This window comes from Chiroxiphia lanceolata, chromosome 2, assembly GCF_009829145.1.
Source record: "Chiroxiphia lanceolata isolate bChiLan1 chromosome 2, bChiLan1.pri, whole genome shotgun sequence".
In the NCBI taxonomy this organism is placed as follows: Eukaryota; Metazoa; Chordata; class Aves; order Passeriformes; family Pipridae; genus Chiroxiphia; species Chiroxiphia lanceolata.
In genome coordinates this window covers 32,413,248-32,432,383 of record NC_045638.1, presented here as the reverse complement: position 1 = coordinate 32,432,383, position 19,136 = coordinate 32,413,248, and the positions used below count along the sequence as shown (strand labels likewise).

Below are 19,136 nucleotides of genomic sequence, written 5' to 3'. Positions count from 1 at the left end.
TGCTTTTGAGTTTTCTTTGCCACATAGGTATGTTTAGTGTAATCGTGCTACATAACTTTAACCACTGTGTTTACACTTTTAAGCATCATACTTCTAATCAGCTGCAAAATATTCTTGCTTAACTTTTGATTTACTGAAAGAATACATTTTTGTTGTAAGAAAATTAAAGACCTGGCAATGTGCACTCACAGCCCAGAAGGCCAGCTGTACCCTGGGCTGCATAAAAAGCATTGTGGCCAGCAGGTCGAGGGAGGTGACTGTCCTCTTCTACCCTGCTCTGGTGAGACCCCACCTGGAGTGCTGCTTCCAGCTCTGGGCCCCCAGCATAAGAATGACATGGGCTTGTTGGAGCAAGTCCAGAGGAGGGACACAAAAATTATCAGAGTGCTGGAGCACCTCACCTTACAGGCTGAGAGAGTTGTGTTTGTTCAACCTAGAGAAGGGAAGGCTCCAGGGAGACTTCATAGCACCTTATAGTACCTAAAGGGGGCTGACAAGAGCTGGAGAGGAATTTTTTATGAGGGCACATAGTGACAGGACAGAGGGGAATGGCTTCAAATGACAGGAGGATAGGTTTAGATTAGATGTTCAGAAGAAAATCTTTACTCTGAGAGCGGTGAGGCGCTGAAACAGGTTGCCCAGAGAAGTTGTGGATGCCCCTTCCCTGGAACTGTTCAAGGCCGTGCTAGATGGGGCTTTGAGGAAACTGGTTTACTGGAAAGTGTCCCCACCCATGGCAAGGGACTTGGAACTAGATGGTCTTTAAGGTCACTTCCAACCTAAACCATTTTGTGATTCTATGACCTGTAATGGCCGTTATATAGACTTGAAACCCTTTATTATGAAATGTCAGAACTTCTATTTGGCCTTAACTGAACTTCCATTTTCATAGAAGCAATGCAGTAGATCTATTTAAAGGCACTGAAGAAATAAGAGCAAGAGATTTTTGAGACTTCCTCATAAGGGTTGAGGACAGGGGATCACTTTGACTATAATATTAGTGTCTTTTTTATTTCTGGGGTTTTTTTCTCAGCTCTTTGAGAGATGCAACTACTCATCAAAGGCTTGTTTTCTGTTTTCCACTCTGAAAACATATCTGTGTGATCCCTTCAGAAAACCATTTATTGTCAAATGTGTAGATCAGATTGTAGACTCTTACTAATGAAATATTTCTATCTTTTCACTCAATAGCTAGAGATGATTGCCATGGAAAATCCTGCAGACTTGAAGAAGCAATTGTATGTTGAATTTGAAGGAGAGCAAGGGGTAGATGAAGGAGGTGTTTCCAAAGAATTTTTTCAACTGGTTGTGGAAGAAATCTTCAATCCAGATATTGGTATGTGTTCTAATAATTTACTAATTTAATGGATTGTTCTCACAAAAGGTTTGCCTGGATGATCTTTGAAGGTCCCTTCCAATATGGATTGTTCTGTGTTTATACATTGCCTTTCTATATCCGCTACTGCTTCTCTCTGAAGCTCTTCAGATTCACTGGTGATCATGAGAGTATTTGACACACATTGAGGCTCCTTGTCATCATCAGTCATCCTCCTAAGGAGGAATGATGAAAGGAGTAACTGTGTGTAGTTAGTGAGAGCTGTCACTGCTTGTTTAGATACAAGTCAGTAGTACAGGGTTTCTTTGGAGGGTTCCTTTGTTGTTCTCTCACCTTTCTCCTCACTTTGCTTTGTGATTAGCTTCTAGAATTAGTAATCAAACCAAAGAGGAAGCGCTTCTGCAATAAAGCAAGAGTAGGACTATGGTGAGTTTTTGAGTTATTTCCTCCCCTTCCTCCAGCTTAATAAATCTGGTAGTCTCAATTCTACAGATCCAAAGTGTGGCCATAATGTCAAATTTGATTGTAGTTAGTTAAGAACCAAGAGTAATTTGATATATTGGGGCCAAAAATTAACGTTTCTCTTGTAGCAGTCACATCTCCATCTTACCCTGTTTTCCCTTGCTTCCTGCACCAGTCTTTTAAGCTTCTGTCTTTATACATGCAAGGACATGCTGCTTTTGGTATGCAGCTTGTCTGCTATTCTGAAAAGATTAAAATGTTATAAAATTATATGAATACTTTGTGTTGGAATAGAAATGAGATCTTCCAGGTTCCTATACTAATTTCATATATTCTATGTGATATATGATGTCAGATTGTACTTCATTGTACTTCCTGTAATGACTTCCATTAAAGAAGCTCAACAGCCATTAGTTGATTTGGTTTCATTGGACAATTTTAAAAAAGAAAGCTTGGGTTTGTAGCTTAGAAAATTGACAAAAATACACAGAAATGCGTTTTGACCAGGTTAAAGAGGAAGTCCCCAGAGTCAGTAACAGAATATGAACCTTGGCACTTGCCCTTCACCATATGCAAGACAGTTCTTATAACAAGTGGTACAGTGCCATAGGCAAGTCTTACTCTGAAAACTATTACCTCGGAGAGATTTGGAATCTGAGATAGCAAGCTTACTTGAAATAAATTAAAGTATGGCAAAATAAGGAAGTCTTAGTACTTTGACTGATGAAGTTATCTTTCCAATGCTAAATAAATAGATTTTTAACCCAAGTTTATCTTAACAGAACTTGTATGGGTGCCTATATTGAAATACTCTTTTTTAATAATGCTAAAGTCTGCTTCAGCTAAGATCCAGCCAGTGTATATGTACTTACTGTGTTTATAGACTAGATGTGCATGCACATTTTAAATTTTACTTCCATATTCAAAATACAAAAAAGTATGTATGCTTTTTGTATTCATAGTAACTTGGGGGTAGGGGGAAAGGACATTTATTGGCTTTTGGCATAAATATGTAAAAGCAGAAAATGTAACTTGCATTCACAGTCATCTTTTCTTTGGCACCTATTAATATGCATTGCAGCATAACAGTTTATGTATGCACCATATGTACCAAGTGTGCCTTTTATTGATTTTTAAACACTTATTTACCTGAGAAAACAAAGGAGATCCTTTAAATGGAGATTAAAATTTCTGTCCTCTAGTAGGTAGGTATGGAGTGATGTATATTGTTATAATAGTTTTTTCCAAGTGTTTCCATGTTAGACTACCTTAAAGTTTTTCTCAGAGGAGGCAGTAACTCAGAAAAAATATTGGATTTATGAGCAACAGTCACCATGGAAAAAGGGAAGAAGTGATAACTTCATATAATATCCCTAGCAACACTATACACTTGTTTTCCTCGTACTGAAGATTCCAGTTTCTTCTGATGTTTCATTATTGTTTTAATGTACTGTAGTATTAATTTTGGTCAGGGAATAAAATATTGTATTTCACATTAAAGTGTGGATCTGAGTAAACTGTTAATCCTTCTGGATTAGACATTTGGTGGATTTGTGTGTTTTGTGTTTTAACAGTTTAACTCTTCTGTCATCTTCCAGAAAGTACAAGTCATATTGCTTTTATGTGCCAGTAATCCAGAAGTTACTTCAGTCAGTTCAGAAAATGGAACACAGGATTCTATATAATTCTATATAATGTTTCTCCTTTATATGCCTGAGTTGCTTATCTGTTTCTGATTTTCCAGTTGCCTTATCTGATGTGTCAGTCTGTTATTTGTGTGCTTCCTGAATAGCTGACCCTGTCCTAGTACCTTACTGAGATAAATAATCAATTTTGGGGAAAAGCCAGAGTCTCTGAATGAGCTTGCAGTTCATATCCTGACATTGAATGAGAAATCAGTCTTTATCTCTTGACTGAAGGTGACATTTTCAGTCATTAAGAGTGATTTTGTGGCTCTGTTTGTGTGGCTTAGTAATCAATTTGTACATCTACATAGCATATCTTTTACGAGCTGCAAGATAAATCCCTGTGGCAAATGTAGTCGATATTCTTGACCGCATGGTTCTGACTTGTAGTGTGTTGGGAATAAAGAGCCTGGGGAACTTTTTCTTAGGTTCTACCTGGGAATCATGACACTTACCTGTACAAGCAACAGGTCACCGGGACTATACTTGTCCAGGGCAGTCTCTCTCTCCCCTTAAGTCTATGGGGTTTGCATTTATCTTGTTTCAGTATCTAGTCAGGTAAGCAATGGATTTTATTGTAGGATTCATTTAAATAATTTACAGCCTGTATACGAACTCTGGTTTCATGAAGAGCTATCTTGTGTCTTGATACAACCAAAAGGGTAAGAGACTCTTTGCCTGTCTCTTGTCCGCAGAGTCATATCCTCTCCCTGCAACTTCTTTCATGTGCCCGTTCAGGTGTTTCTTGCAGACTTCAGCACTCAGCTCATGAGTTGGGCAGAAATTGGTCACCTGAAATAGTGAGCTGAATGAAGAGAGGGAGACAAAGCAAAATTACTCCCTTTGAACAGTGACAGGCTGTAAAATTGCAGCTCCTCCTGTGGTCCCATGGTCCATTTTCCCCTCAAGTTCAGATGTATGTAATAGCTGCAGAAACAATGGTCCTTGAAACAAGCAAAGAAATCTGTTGGGCATCTAACTCTAAAATCATGTGTGATGGTCAATCCCTGCTCCATCTTCATAGTTTCTAATGCAGTCACAGGGCTGCATCTAGTCCTGTTCCTTTGCTGGAACTGGCCTGAAAAAGCCTTTGAGGAAAGGCTGTCACTTTTTAGTAATTGGAATCCTTCAGGATTGTTTCATCCACATGGTTTTTGATTGTGTTCTTTTCTTACTCTGTTGTATTTGTCAGAGTTACAATCGATGTTGACAATGTGTTGCTGGTTCCTCAGAAATGGCAGGGGATGAAAGCTTGCATAGGTGCAGCTTCGTGGGTGTTGCAGGTGTTGTATCACAGGTCTCTTGCATATTTTTAGTGGTGATGTGAGTTACAGGGTTTTGAGCAGCTCCAGTTTACCCTAAGGTAAATAGTTTCTCTTTGCCATTAAATTCAGTATAATGTTAAGTTAAACATGTTTTCAAGGCTAATGCAAATGGATTAATAACGATAAGTTTTACGTGCTGTTTTTATTGAATTGTAACAGATATTGTTCAACTTTTTTTTTTTTAACAGGGATGTTCACATATGATGAATCTACAAAACTCTTCTGGTTTAATCCGTCCTCTTTTGAAACTGAGGGTCAGTTTACCCTGATTGGCATAGTACTGGGTCTGGCTATTTACAACAACTGTATACTGGATGTACATTTTCCCATGGTTGTCTACAGGAAGCTAATGGGCAAAAAAGGAACTTTCCGTGATCTGGCAGACTCTCATCCTGTAAGTTCCTTATGTTCTTTGAGTTTATTAATATATTCTCCATGCAATAACTTAATGTAGATTTAAATTAAACACAAGATCACTGTTAGAAGTGGAAGTGAAATAACCAGTGACTCATGTGAAGAGTCTGTATTTGTTAAAATAAATTCATAAGCAATAAAGCCTCTGGTTTGGAGGAGGCAGAACTGTAAAGTCAACAAATAGGGCTGGGTATCACTAAAACTTCGTTTTATTTTTTTACTGCATGAATTGCTAAATATCATTAAGCACTATTAAGCATAAACAAATATTAATGGTATCTTCCCAAAGAGACTTCTAAAATTAGGCTCCTTATAGCTATTTGTAGAAGTAGATTTCTAGGAAAAAAATGTCAAAATAATAGTAGACATGCAAAGGTGTGATGCTCCTATTTTTTGTCTAAAGCAAAAGAAAGATGAGGCAGTTAATGAATATCCCTACAGTCTGGGAGCAGTGATCAGCATCCATCTTCCCCACCCCTTCCCAGCCAGCAGCTGTACAAAAGCACTGAGCTGTATGTGGTAGGTGGAGCATACAAGCGTCTGTGCAGGATGTCTTGGCCGTACTCCACCTGCAATCAGGGATCACCAGTAGCTTCCCCTCATCTTGGCTGGCATGAGTTGTTAGTAAACTTCATTTCATTTCAAATGGTGGGACATTCCCCTTTTATGAGCAGTTATGCAAAATCTTAGGCTATTCAAAGATGAATAATGATACTGTTTAAAAAGAACTAACTTTTCATTTTTGAAAATGAGGCATGTGTGACCAACAGATACATTATCCAGTCTGCTTTGGATGGCTACATACAACAGTGTACCAGATTCAGCCAGTTTTTCTGTATAATATTGAGAAATAGACAGTGCCCCAAGTTTCCTTTGATTTTTATTATATGCTCAAAAGCTTTTGTGACAGAAAAAGTGGATTTATTTCTACAGAACAAGGCAGTCAGGGCATTTCCTAATCTTTCTCCCGTGCTCTTATGTTTTTCCTCTGACACCTACGCTGACTTTTAAAATAATCTTTTTTTAACTCTTTGTATTCTAATATGACTTAAACACTTCAGAGCTTTTCAAACCAAAATGAAATTCTCAGTAGTCAGACCTCACAATGTTTTTTCTAATGCTGTACAACATGAACAATAGGGTTTTCACCAGCCTACACCACCAACAGTTCCAAGTCCAGTCATTTTCAATGCAAGTTATTTTTAAAGGCTCTGTGGAAGAATCAAAAAGACACAGATAGTGAGAGGTTGAGGTTTACTTTCAACAATAAAACCATTAAGGGGAAATTTATTACTTCTTGCACACAGTTGTTGCTTTTACCTTCCCTTTGCATTCTCTAGCTCTGTACATCTGTCTCAGCCAAATAATTGTTCCTTTTCTGCATAACCTTTGGTTTCCAAGAGAGTCTTGGGCTTTTCCTAAGGCATAGCAGGGAGGAAAGCTGGTTGCTCCTTTGAATAGAGCAAACTCTTCCAGGTAATTTCAGATTCCACTTGGTAAATTCTGACCTAACTTGTGATTTATTTTTTGTTGTTCGTAAATGTCTTCTTATGTTAAAGACTGCCTCATCTGTGTTGCTTCAGGATTACTTCCTATGTGGTTTGCATTTTAAATCAAGATGTAGGAGATAAAAGCCTGCTGCCTGAACTTTATCTGATATAAAATACAGCATTTTCTTTGATTTTAACACATAAATGTTCCACTTACTAGTATAACGTGTTCTGGATGCCAAAAGTAAATACCGTTTCAAAAGAGTTAAGAAGAGGCAATTAATGGCTTTTAAGCTGCAGGTTTGACCATTGCATTTAGGAATATTGCTGGGTACTGATAGGCTCTTTTAAGAGTTATATTCATTGCCATGTTTCTTTTTTATCTTAATATCTGCTGGTTTTCATTTTTACAAATGCTGAGCTTAATAAACCATTGTTTGGACTGCCATGGGAGATTTCAGGTGACTTGTGTCATAGAATATAACAATCCTTTTTTGAGGCAGGTGATTTCATGTCCTCTGGTATTACTTGGTGAAATCTATTGAAGCTTATTTTTTGACAGAGATGTATTTCTTATTCTGTTAGGTTCTTTACCAGAGCTTAAGAGACTTGCTAGAGTATGAAGGAAGTGTGGAAGATGATATGATGATAACGTTTCAAATATCTCACACGGATCTCTTTGGCAATCCAATGATGCATGATTTAAAGGAAAACGGTGATAAAATTCCTATTACAAATGAAAACAGAAAGGTACGCTCAACTTTTTAAGCAGAATCTGTCATCCTGGTCATGGGTCATGGCTAGGCTTCGCGAACGAAGATTTGGGAAGGGCTTTACCCACGTTTGTTACAAGCGCGCTGGTGAGATGTCGCTACAGGGCTTTGCAAATGTGGGTAAGGCCTTCAAGCCTGCACAATGGATTTTTTAGGTGAGACGCAGTGTGCGCGGAACTGAACCCACCCTTTAATCCTAAGGTTCGTCTGCCAGGGCCAGGCGAGCTTGGACAGTGGCAGTGAGGTCCTCAGGACATAGGTTTGATTAGAGTGACCTTCTCTTAGATGGATGGCCTTACAGGGCTAATCGAGCTGCATCTGCCCAGGTTTAGAGTGTCCTTCTCCTCTGTGTGCTCCGAGGCTCCCCCTCTCATCTCCCACGAGGGCACAGTCCATACTGGCAAAACTCCCCTTCTCTCTCTCCTTTTCACGCCCGGGGCTGGGCCCGAGCGCCAGCGGCCGGGCTGCGCCGTGCGCCCATGTGCCAGGCCGGGGGCTGCGAAACAGAATCTGTAGTTCTTAGATATACCTACTATATGTAGAATTATGTAGTACTCTATAAAGGTTTGGTCTCACTTATAATGTAAATTTAAAAGCCTTTTAAAATTGGCATACCACAGGGTAATTGTGAATGGAAAAGGCTCCTCTTAAAGAAAGCATCGATACATGCATGTGTAACTTCTGGGTATGGTGTTCAGCCTGTTTGAGCAACATTGAGACTCGTTCTTTATTGTTACTGAATAAAAGCTGAGCCCAGATAATCCATGTAGAATTATAGAATTACACATATTTTGGGGTCTTGTATTTTTGGGAGGTACTTCAAGTGACATGTGTTGAAGCACTAAGGGATTTATTTCCTTGCAGGAATTTGTCAATCTGTATGCTGACTACATACTCAATAAGTCGGTAGAAAAGCAGTTCAAGGCCTTTCGGAGAGGATTCCACATGGTGACCAATGAATCTCCTTTGAAATATTTATTTAGACCAGAGGAAATTGAATTACTTATTTGTGGAAGTAGGGTAAGAATTCTGAATGTACACCAGAGAGTGGAGCTTTTTTTGATCCTAAATATATAATTAGTGGTCATCTTTAAAAATATCATCTTCTTACAGAATTTAGATTTTCAAGCACTAGAAGAAACCACAGAATATGATGGTGGCTATACAAGAGACTCTCTTATTATTAGGTAATTTTTTTCTAATTTTTAAAGATAAAAAAGCACTTTATCTGCCTGTGTCTTAATAATGAATTTAATATTGTAACTTTTGGTATTTTTCTAGTACTGGAGATGCAAATGTCTTATGTATAATTTCACTTTACTCAAGTATTGTTATTAGAAAAGAGGAGATGATATAAGCATTGTTGAATCAGTATTTCCTTAGGAAATAGGAATAATAAAATAAAGTAAGAATATCTGCAGAACACCTCCTAGCCAAGTTAATGTTTTAAAGACAGTTAAACTGCAGTGTTTGGGTAATATTTCTGATTTCTGCTTCTGAATCTCACTGATTGGTAAATACATTCTGTTTTGATTTATGAATACAACTTGTAAACTTGATGTTAAGCCTAATTAGAATTACTACACCTTGAAAGCTCAATTACTTTTGAAAGTCTCATTTATACCAAAGAAAACTTGCAGTTTACTTACTTTTTGATTTCTTCCTTGGTAGGGAATTCTGGGAAATAGTCCATTCATTTACGGATGAACAGAAAAGACTATTCTTGCAGTTTACAACAGGCACAGACAGAGCCCCTGTGGGAGGACTTGGAAAGTTAAAGATGATCATAGCCAAAAATGGCCCAGATACAGAGAGGTAAATAAAAAGCAAACATTTTTTGTGTTTGTTCATAAATGAAAGGGAATTCTGTGCTTTTAAGTTATTAACGTAGTTAAATCTGAAAGTTGAATCTATAAGAAGAGTAAATTTCCTTTAAATGTATTATTTTGAACTTGTGAAATAGCGATGTATTTCTTTTGCATGTACTGCATGTTCCCAGATCTGAATTAGTATCTTGTTTGTTTGTTTTTGTTTTCCCCCCAGGTTACCTACATCTCACACATGCTTTAATGTACTTTTGCTTCCGGAGTACTCAAGCAAAGAAAAGCTTAAAGAAAGATTATTGAAGGCCATCACGTATGCCAAAGGATTTGGCATGCTGTAATAAATATAACAAAAGGGATTAAAAAATGATGGTGATGATGTCCCTGTCCAAAAAGGCCATAAGATAGTGAGCTACAGTAGTCACCTGTGTTTGTGCCTCCCTTCTTTACTGGGGACATTGGGCTGGAACAGCAGATTTCAGCTGCTTATATGAACAAAATCTTTATTTTTTCTTTTAGCGTGAAAGTGTTACATATTCTTTCACTTGTATGTACAGAGAGGTTTTCCTGAATATTTATTTTAAGGGTTAAATCACTTTTGCTTGTGTTTATTACTGCTTGAAGTTGAGCCTTTTTGAGTATTTACAAGAAAACAAACTGTACTCTCCCAAGGAAAATATTGCCATCATTTGTAGACCATGTAACCTTCAAGTATGTGCTATATTTTTGTCCCTGTATCTAATCAAATCAAGAACTGTACTTTTTGAGAAGTTTGCTTTTGAAACTTGAAGTCTTGGAAAACAGTGTGATGCAATTACTGCTGTTCTAGCCCCCAAAGAGTTTCTGTGCAAAATCTTAAGAATCAATAAAGATGGAAGGGAGAACTTGGAATGTTAAATTGCAGCCTTGAGAACTTTACTTTAGTCACAGCACAACAATTAAAATTCATTTCACTATATGTTGTCTTCACATGTCTTGTAATAAACTGTGTTTTTAATTAGGAAACATTTCTTAGCATATGAAAGGATAGAAATTTTAGTTACTTTTTTAAAAAAAGAAGTTTACTGGGGAAAGTGCATTTTCAATGGACAGCTTTAGAGTAGGGAGTGAAGTGTCTCGAAAAAAAGATAGGAAGTTTTTGCTATATTATAAAAAAAGCATGTGGAAGTGCACTTAAAATGAAGTTTTATTCTTAATTGCCTATTATGTTGACATTTTAAATAGACAATCCAAAGTCTTCCCTACATGTTATGTCATCATCATTTATTTAATGAATCATTTTTCCTACCTATCAAGGCACATGATCAGTGTTGCGCCATAATCTAAAGGGATGGCTACTGTATTTTAATCTCATCTAACAATAAGCAAAATTGAACAATATTAAACATGAGGCCTACTTCATGTTGTACACTTCCAACCATTAAACTGTTAGAAAGTAAGTACTAAGGTTATGTTCATCTACTACATAAAGTATTCAGTAGGTTTTTAATTTAACTCTACAAATCATATCAGAAATAAATCCTTTACCTTTCGTAGTCTGTGTTTAATGTTAATTTCTCCTGTTGCAATATACGATGAAGGGATTATGCATTTTTAAGTGGCGACATAACTGGCATATCTCTTTTGCAATACAAGCTGCAGCGAGTGTGCAGAGCTGAGCTTGTGCCTTGACAATTGCTATAACTGGCTACTACCGATCAAACCCGTGACTGTGTGGAATTGGCATTAAGAGGCATAGTTTTGAAATCATTGGAGAAAGAAAAGATGTCTTTCAGGACTATTTTAATAAATTCTTTCTAGTAATAGAAACAGACAACTGTTATGTAACTATGATGCTGAATAAAACAATGACCTTTTTTCACCACGGTTCAGTGAAAAAGAAAACAAGTGACTTCCTTACTTTGATAAATTGGATATTAAATTATTTGGTTAGAAAATGTTCTAGTACGGCATAATTTGAGGGTTGCAGGTACAGAAACTCCAGAAGCGAACTGTAGTGATGTGGGGTCCAGCCATGTTCCTCTGTCAAATCCAAGCCAATGCCAGATGGCCTGGACGTGGGGACTGAAACTTGTTGGGGAGGGCAAGGTGCTGTCTGTCTTCTGGCCTTGGATCTCAAGGTGGACCTTAGGACATGCCTTCTTGAATGTCCACCTTGTTGCATGTCCCTGAAGAGGAAAACACAACATATCCTACCTCTCAGTAGTGTGGCTGACAACAGATCTTTGGTGAGCCCTTCAGGTCTGGAGCATCTTTTGCTGTAGGTGGTGAGAACAAGATTTGCCGAGCACCTTGAGGTGCTTCGTTACAAGTATGAGAACATCTTGATACTGCTGTGTGGTATGTACTGCATCAACAGTCCAATACTGTAAGCTGTATCCCTACAACTCATTTTATTCTGATGTGAGTATGCCCAGCTGACAGGTATACATGATTCATGTTGGGGTTCTTTATGTAGGTCTAAAAGCTATGCAACACAAAGTCTTCTAACTGAGGTGTTGACATTGTAAATATGCTTTTTCTGTTTTCCTTTAGCATTGAGATTAAAATAGTACATAATTGTATTGGCCTTTAAAAGCGTAAGCTGTTTGTCAAGGAGTCATTTTCAGGTAAGATATAAATACTTCATATTTGACTGATTTCTCATTTAAATATATACTGCCTCCCCCAAAATACCACTAAGGAGATAGTTTCAATATCTCCTTATTGGTGTTATAAATGTCCAGCAGCAGCAGTTGATAAAGTTTAAAATAAGTAAGTCTTGAAGTCTTGTAGCTGCAGGCTGCATTCCTGCTCTGCAGAAGTGCTGGTCAGCCTTCTGTTGCTTGAAAGCGAACATGCCATTTTAAGTTTTTTGGAGTTTGGTTTTTTTTGGGGGGGGGGAGGTGGCGGCTCTAGGCACACACAAAATGTTTTGCATCCTCACTTAGTTCTTCAGCAGCATTTAGCATATTTTAGGTCTACAAAGCTTACCTTGGAAACTTAAGTGTACTTATGTGTCACTGAAATAACTCTCGTGAGTGAGACAGAAGATTCCTCTTCCAAGGTAGGAGTCTGATGCCAGTGTGGTGGTGCTCCCTCTGCAGGGTGTCCTTAATACGTTAACAAGAAAACATGTGGGATGTCTCAGCATTGCCTCATTTGACGTGAGAAATGCCTCTTCAAGTATCTCCTTCTGCACCCTAATAGAAAGCTTTTGCTTCTTGCTAAAAAGATTTCCGGAATGGCCGTCAGGAGTGAGCACAGTTCAGTTAACTAAGGAACAGCATTTTGTGAATTTCTGACTTCGCTTGTCTTCCATTTGGCAGGCAGCAGCCTGAGATGGGACTGTGGCAGCCAAGGGGACCCCTCCAACCCTGCAATTTGAGGAAAGCTGATGCTGGAACGGGCTGGCAATAGGCCTAGGGCTCCAAGCAACTCTGTGTTTCAGCAGTCAGTCTGTGCCTCTCACCCAACAGTGGGTTTCGCTGCTGAAGCAGGAGCTTCATACCACATACAATACCATGCAGCTGTGAGGGACCTGGTGGGCTGAGCCTCCAGGTAGCCTGCAGTGTGGGCTACCCAGATGCTTGCCTGGGTTTCTGCTCTGTGGAGCAGGGAGTTGGACACAGGTTTCCACACTGCTGATGTTCTGCAAGAGGACAACCCCCACATCGTCGGCTTTAAGGTGTTTCCCTGGCACTGTTGTAGCCAGTTACCTGCAGGTAAATTTTTAATCTCACTAGAGGATAAAAATTTCCTGGTTGCCTCAAGAATTTTCAGGATGAAGATGTTTCAGTTGGATGGAATGTTGAGTTGTGCCTTATTTATTCTGCAGAAAAACTCCAGTGTTTCAGCATGCAAGATGGAGCAGGAATTTCTTCCAAGTTTAGCTATGCAAAATCAAACCTTTCCTGACAAGAGTCAAGTTTATTATGTTTAATCTCACTCACAAGGGTATGTGAGGTTACCTACACTTCTTGTTTATACTTAAAAGTTTAATTAAAGTTGTCACCAAATTTGTAAGACCATCAAGGACTTAATTTTATTTTAAAATTTAGTTTTGTAGCATATCATGGAAGGGATGCTGTTTTGGAAATAGGAGTTAATACTGGCATTTGTCTTTAGACAGGTCACTTCTCACCCAGAAAACCCATGAAATAGTGTCGTTGTATTTTTCTCTAGTGCTGCATCTAAAGGTGTCTTCAGCTGTTGATTTATTTTTCATTAACAAAATTAAAATGTGTGCGTGAAGGTGGTTTTAGTTGCAGATGTGCATCTTTCCAATATGCAAGTATAGTTTTGTTCTATTCTGCAGTAGGATACATCAAGAAAGTGATCCTGATATATAATTGAAGTTTACCTACTGTGCTTGTGTTTATGGATGTCTTGCTCAGTATTATATCCTGCTTTGGGATTTCTGTGTGGGGAAATGTCTAAGAGTCAAGGACATTGGAGGTGCAAGTAGTATGATGCGAATCATCATTCTATTTTAGGACAATAAAGTAGCATTAGGAACTGCTTATGTTATCTTGCTGCAGAGTTTTGAGATTAAAAGAGTGAGAGCAGAGCTGGCTCTGAAAGTCAGACAGCGATTGCTGGAATTAGGCTTCTGCCTTTGGAAGGACATGCAGCACGACTCAACTATAAACAACTGTATGTGCAGGGATGCCGCTGCTCCTATGGCCTTGGCTTGCAGCTTGTACTGAGCAATGTCAGGTGAAGGTAAAAACTGCAGCAGCCTGAAGATTTGTGACTGAACTATTGTCATGTGCAAAGCTGACATGAAGCCTTTTTTAACTTCGCCAAAAGCTTTGGTGTATCTGCTGTGCCAGTGGGTTCATGTACAGAGAAAATCCCTCAAATCTACCTTCCCACGGCATTCTTCTGCTTCCAGACCTGTACAGTACAGCAGTGCAAGCAGCAATGCTCAGGAGAAACTGTCTGTAACATGGCAACTAATTGAACTTTTCTATTCCAAGTTTTGAGGTGCCGTACATTGTGTGCTGCTACATTTGATTTAGTTATTTCCCTTGCAAGCACTCAGTGTTTGAGCAGCAAGGATAAAGATCAGGTGAGCCAATGTTACAAATAAAGGGGGTTTATTTCTTAATGCAATTGATTTTTAACAAAAAAATGGGAAATTCAGCACAAGCATGTTTCCTAAATGAAAAGGAATTTTCAAATTTTCAAAAGAATAATCTCCCTGTGCCATGCACACTGATTTTTAATTTTCTTTAACTGCCATCTATGCATGAATCCTGTGAATTTTGTAGCAAGTCACCTGAAACAAAGCAGGTGACATTCTGGCCTCACCAATACCAGTACATTCTTTTCGAAGCACAACACAGACTTACTTCTTTATGAGCATCTGATAAGGGTTGCTTATCTTGCGCTAGTTCTTTACACATTGAATCTCTCTGTGGAGGGTCTCTTATTCCCAAACTAAAATCCACAGGAAGATACCCTTTCTAACAAAATTCCTGTGATTGCTTTGGGGCTGCAGCCACCAGGCTCTGCTTTCTGCCCCAGTTGGAACATCCAGCAAACAGCCCAGGTGAGAGCATTGCTTCTGCACCGGAGTTGTTCCAGACAGCGTCCTCAGGCCTTTGAGGCAATCCTGCTCCAGACTTGCAGCTTTTTGGACAAGCAGTTTTATCATCCAAGCCAGTTTCCTTGCTGGCTTTGACTTTGGAGAAGAGAGGCCTTCTCAGTGTCTCAGGTCTAGGAAAGGTTTCCTGGATTTGGGATTCTGTTTCTGGGACCACCCCACTGCAGCTGTTACCACCTTAAGAAGATGTGCTTAGTCCCTTCCTTCTCTTTTGTGCTCTTGGCTTCTCCTGCAGGACAGGGGATGACCTGGAGCCAGCGCTCTTGGCTGCCACGTGCTGCTGCAGACCAGCAGTGGCAATGGGGGCAGCTGGTGGTGCTGAAGTGGCAGTAGTCATTCGCCTGCTGCCTCCAAGCGTTCCTGCTGCTGAGCTGTGGGTAGTAAAAATGGACTCTTTCAGCAGTTTCTTCACAGAATCTGTAAGGCGAAAGCCTCCAGCAGCTATACTCTGCTGGTTTTCACCTTTCCTCTGAGGATCTCATCCCAAAGATGGTTGTGGCCTCTGGAGTTTCCTAGGGGCTGATGGCAATATCAGTTGATCTCATCGTCTCCTGAGTTTGCTCTGCAATTTTCCCTCCCCCCTACCGAGGTGAGAGTGAAGCTCTGTAGGACTGAAAACTGTGTGGAGTAGGCAGCTCTGCTGTGCAGCACTTCTGTCCTTGGCACTGGCAGTAGCTGGAGAGGGGGAGCATGCTCCAACGGAGTCATCCTTGTCACATTGATCTGGCTTGGGCCCCTTCTGACCACCAAACTTCAAGTGTAAATCAGAAAACTGGTTGATAGAAAGGGGCTTCCCTGTCTGCTTTCTTGGGCTGCAGATTGCAGCATCTCTAACAGCCTTCCTTCCCTGGTGGCTGAGCTGCTTGGTGCTTCTCCCTTGCCCAGCATGTCTGTCACCCCTACTCTTGGCTGTGGTTTTGAACTGCTACCAGCTGTCCCGAGGTGCTGCATGGCTCTTTTGCTCCTCTTCTTCCTCATCCCACCCCTGCTCCTTCGGCTGCCACTGCTAACGGCATTTGGGTTATGACAGGTGAAACAGTCAGTCTTGAATTGCTGAACTGAAAGTGTTCTGGTTGGGGCAGCTCCTCTGTCAATCTGCCTGGTAGCTGTGAGCCTCATCTGTACTGTCAGCACTTGGGACTGAACCAGGCGTGGAGGAACCTGGCTGTGGCTGACAGGATAAATCAGCTGTGGTGGCAACTGATGTGTTTGGAAGGGTGCTTTCCTAGAAAAGCTCTGCAGCTTTGTGTTGGTAGACATAAGCTTTCTTCCTAGCCTTCATGCAAGTGTGGTCAGGGGCAGCTGTGCTATTGCAAAGAGTTGGGGCGTTGGCTTTTCAGTAGTCAGAACTATTACAAATCCCACCTCTGGATCATTTCCTTCACCAAGAGTGCCCAAAGTTGCTGCTGTAAGGGAGGCTTCCCTGTGCCACACATTGGACGAGTACCTGTGAACAAGCAGCCCTGAGGACTTGCTAAACAGCCTAAATTTGCAAGTAATTTGAAAATAGTGGGAATCCCACTGAAGCAAATTGGGTGAATTATCTATGCTATTCTGCAATTAAAATACTTCAGTGAGTAACTGCCAATCTGTTCTCCTAAAAAGAGTAGATCTTTACAGTACAGTTGGTTTGATTCATCAGCCCTGGAGACAGGTTATGCCAAAATAAAACCCTTTTGGGCTTCTCTGTCTCCTTCTCTGGAAAGGCAGGTAGTGCCCATGGGTTCTTGCCATGCTATACACCTGGCTGAGCTGCTCAGGTATTGTGACTGCTGTGGGCAGGCTCCACTTCCAGAGCAATGGGGGGAATAACTGTTGGCAATAAGAATGGAATGGTCTGGGGTTTTTTTTGTCTTGCCAGGAAAATGAAGAAATGACATAGTAAAATAGACAAAAAGCTGAGAAATTAATAGCTAATCATCAAGCTCCCCATCATTTGTGCTTTCTGATTTTCCATGTTCTTCAGTTGCCTATTACAGAAAGGTTGGTACCAGCCACCACAAATGCTAAGGAAAGAAAACTGGAATAGCAGACAGTAGTAATTCCTTTCATGCGTCTCTGTTTCTGGTGTTTGTAACTTACCCCTGATTTACCTATATAAATAAGACAGGTCTCTGTTAAAGCTGGACAGTGTCCTCCTTGGTCTGTTGGGAAGACAGCCCATGGAAGTTGAGCCATTGGCATTGCAGTCTGTGCTCTCCCTGCAGGAGCCTAGCAGAATCAGTAGAGCTGATGAAGGAAATCTCTGTGAGAATTCTCTGTGCTGGTGTGTCTGCAGTAAAGCTGATGTTTGTGTTCATCCTTAAATAATTGCTTAAATAATACAAGTCTTTCCTCCTTACTCCATTCCTAGGGTATGGAAGGGGGAGGATTGCAAACACAGAACAGCAGAACTGTATTTTCCACAGTGAAGCTGCAAGGGCAGTTGGCAGCAGCAGGCCTCAGCCATTGATCTGTGAGATGGAAATGGTTGCAAAATCTGAATTTCAGAAACAAAAGGCCTGAACATTTTTAGCCCCAGAGCTTGTTCCTCAGGGCTGTTTGTGTTTTCCTTCCCATCTACCCAAGGCAGAGTGTAAGGGAGCAAGGCTTCTCCATCCTCCTTGTAAGGACTTTCCAGGCACCATTCTCCTGCTCTGGACTGTGAATGGGGCTAGGGGATGAGAGGGGAAGTCTAGGATTGATGACTTCCCTCAGGAAAGCTGCCACAGCTGAAATCCTGTGCTTTAACTGCCTCTATGGTTGCCAGATCCATTTAGTGCATAATTCATTTTGCTCTCAGGGATACACGCAGGGTTTTTACAAATGTTGAATTACATAAACAAGGGTTTGAGTCTTTCTGTTTGTTCCAGGTTGGAAACATTAACAGAAGAGCTGGGACCCTTTGAAGCCAAGTGCAAATGCTGTCATCTTGCAAATCTTCAGGGTGAAGAGCAGCTCTCCTTTAGTCCGCCTGACTGTGTTATCTTACTGAACAACCTGGACTAGTTCGGCCTATGAACCTCTCTCTCATGCTTGGTGTCAGCAGTGATACAGACAGGAATATGTTTTCCAAGCCAGCAACATACAGACCAGCTCAGAGAAAGCACTGATGCTTTTGTGGGGGAAAGGAAAACGAGCAGTTTATTTCTTAATGTAAAGCAGAGCCCTCTTGTAGATTAATAAATATTTGGCAGGAATAAAACTGTAAAGCAGATGCCTAAGAAAAAAGAATTAAAAGCAGGGTTGTACTTTCTCTGGGCTGTTCCTGAAGACAGAGCTGCACAGTCAAGTTGACCTCAACCCTCAGCTGTACAAATACAGGAGCTGTTTTGCTGTCACTGCCCCTTCTGTTGTCCAGTACATTGAATTTTCCAGAGTATTTTCTACGGTAAAAACTGTAAAGTAAATAATAGTAGGGGATGAGGGTAAAAGGATTTGAGAGCATTTCCAAGAGCAGCAAGGCTTTAATCATTTGCTGTTGGGGCACAGGGTCCATGACTGGAGGCCTTTTCCCTAGAAAAGTTAGCTCTGAGCAGCAGTTGGAGCATGGTGTGCTGCTCCACCACCTTTACTCTCCTTTTGCATGTGGAGCAGATGTTTAAACATCTCCTTTGCCCATCTGGTGTTTCACTCAGAACAGGCAGTTTGGAGCAGCAATACCCCCCAGTTGGCCCAGGTACAGTGACTGCTGTGGCCGTTACCCCCCACTTGTAGTTTCGGGGCCTATATTCAAACACTCTGTAAGCGCTGTCCCATTCCTTGCTTTCTCTTGTGGTGGGTTGAAGGCCCAGCCCAGCCCCTGCCAGGTAATTTTTGGTAGGTGATGTGTGTGCAAGTAGCAGAAAGCTGTTAACACTTATTTCTGCTAGACAAAACACTGTCCCTGCTGTGCTGCCCTGCATGGAGCTGGGGAAGGGGAGGACAGGAGCCAGGTGGCAGCTGCATGAAGAGCCCATCAGTCTCTGTGCCTCACAGACCTGACACCCCTCAGGCAGTGGGGGGGTGGTTGGGTTCATGTGCCTGAGTGGTATCTGCAAACACAGTGATGGTGTCAAAACTGGGCACCAGAACAAAGCTGCATGCCAGCTGCCCTGCAGTGAGGGGAGAACACCATTCCCACTTAGCTTTCTGTCACTTCAGATCTCTGTTCCAGCTAACGATTTTCCAGGCCATGTAATGTTGAAATGATCAAAGTCTGTCATGAAATACTAACATCTGTAGTGATATAGGTAAGAGAAAACACAGAGTTGCTTGAA

General features: G+C 40.6%; 1 protein-coding gene across 5 annotated transcripts in view; it reads left to right on the top strand.

Annotated features, from left to right (window-relative positions):
* UBE3A (ubiquitin protein ligase E3A) overlaps nt 1-11,174 on the top strand; it is a 54,153-nt gene extending 42,979 nt beyond the window's left edge. For all 5 annotated transcript variants that reach the window (XM_032677876.1, XM_032677875.1, XM_032677879.1 and 2 more), the window contains 7 exons: nt 1,192-1,336; nt 4,997-5,202; nt 7,298-7,462; nt 8,350-8,505; nt 8,599-8,672; nt 9,157-9,300; nt 9,529-11,174. In XM_032677876.1, the coding sequence (XP_032533767.1) occupies nt 1,192-1,336; nt 4,997-5,202; nt 7,298-7,462; nt 8,350-8,505; nt 8,599-8,672; nt 9,157-9,300; nt 9,529-9,649 (1,011 nt within the window). In that variant the 3' untranslated portion in view covers nt 9,650-11,174. The remainder of the gene's footprint in view (nt 1-1,191; nt 1,337-4,996; nt 5,203-7,297; nt 7,463-8,349; nt 8,506-8,598; nt 8,673-9,156; nt 9,301-9,528) is intronic.
* The last annotated feature ends 7,962 nt before the right edge of the window (nt 11,175-19,136 follow it).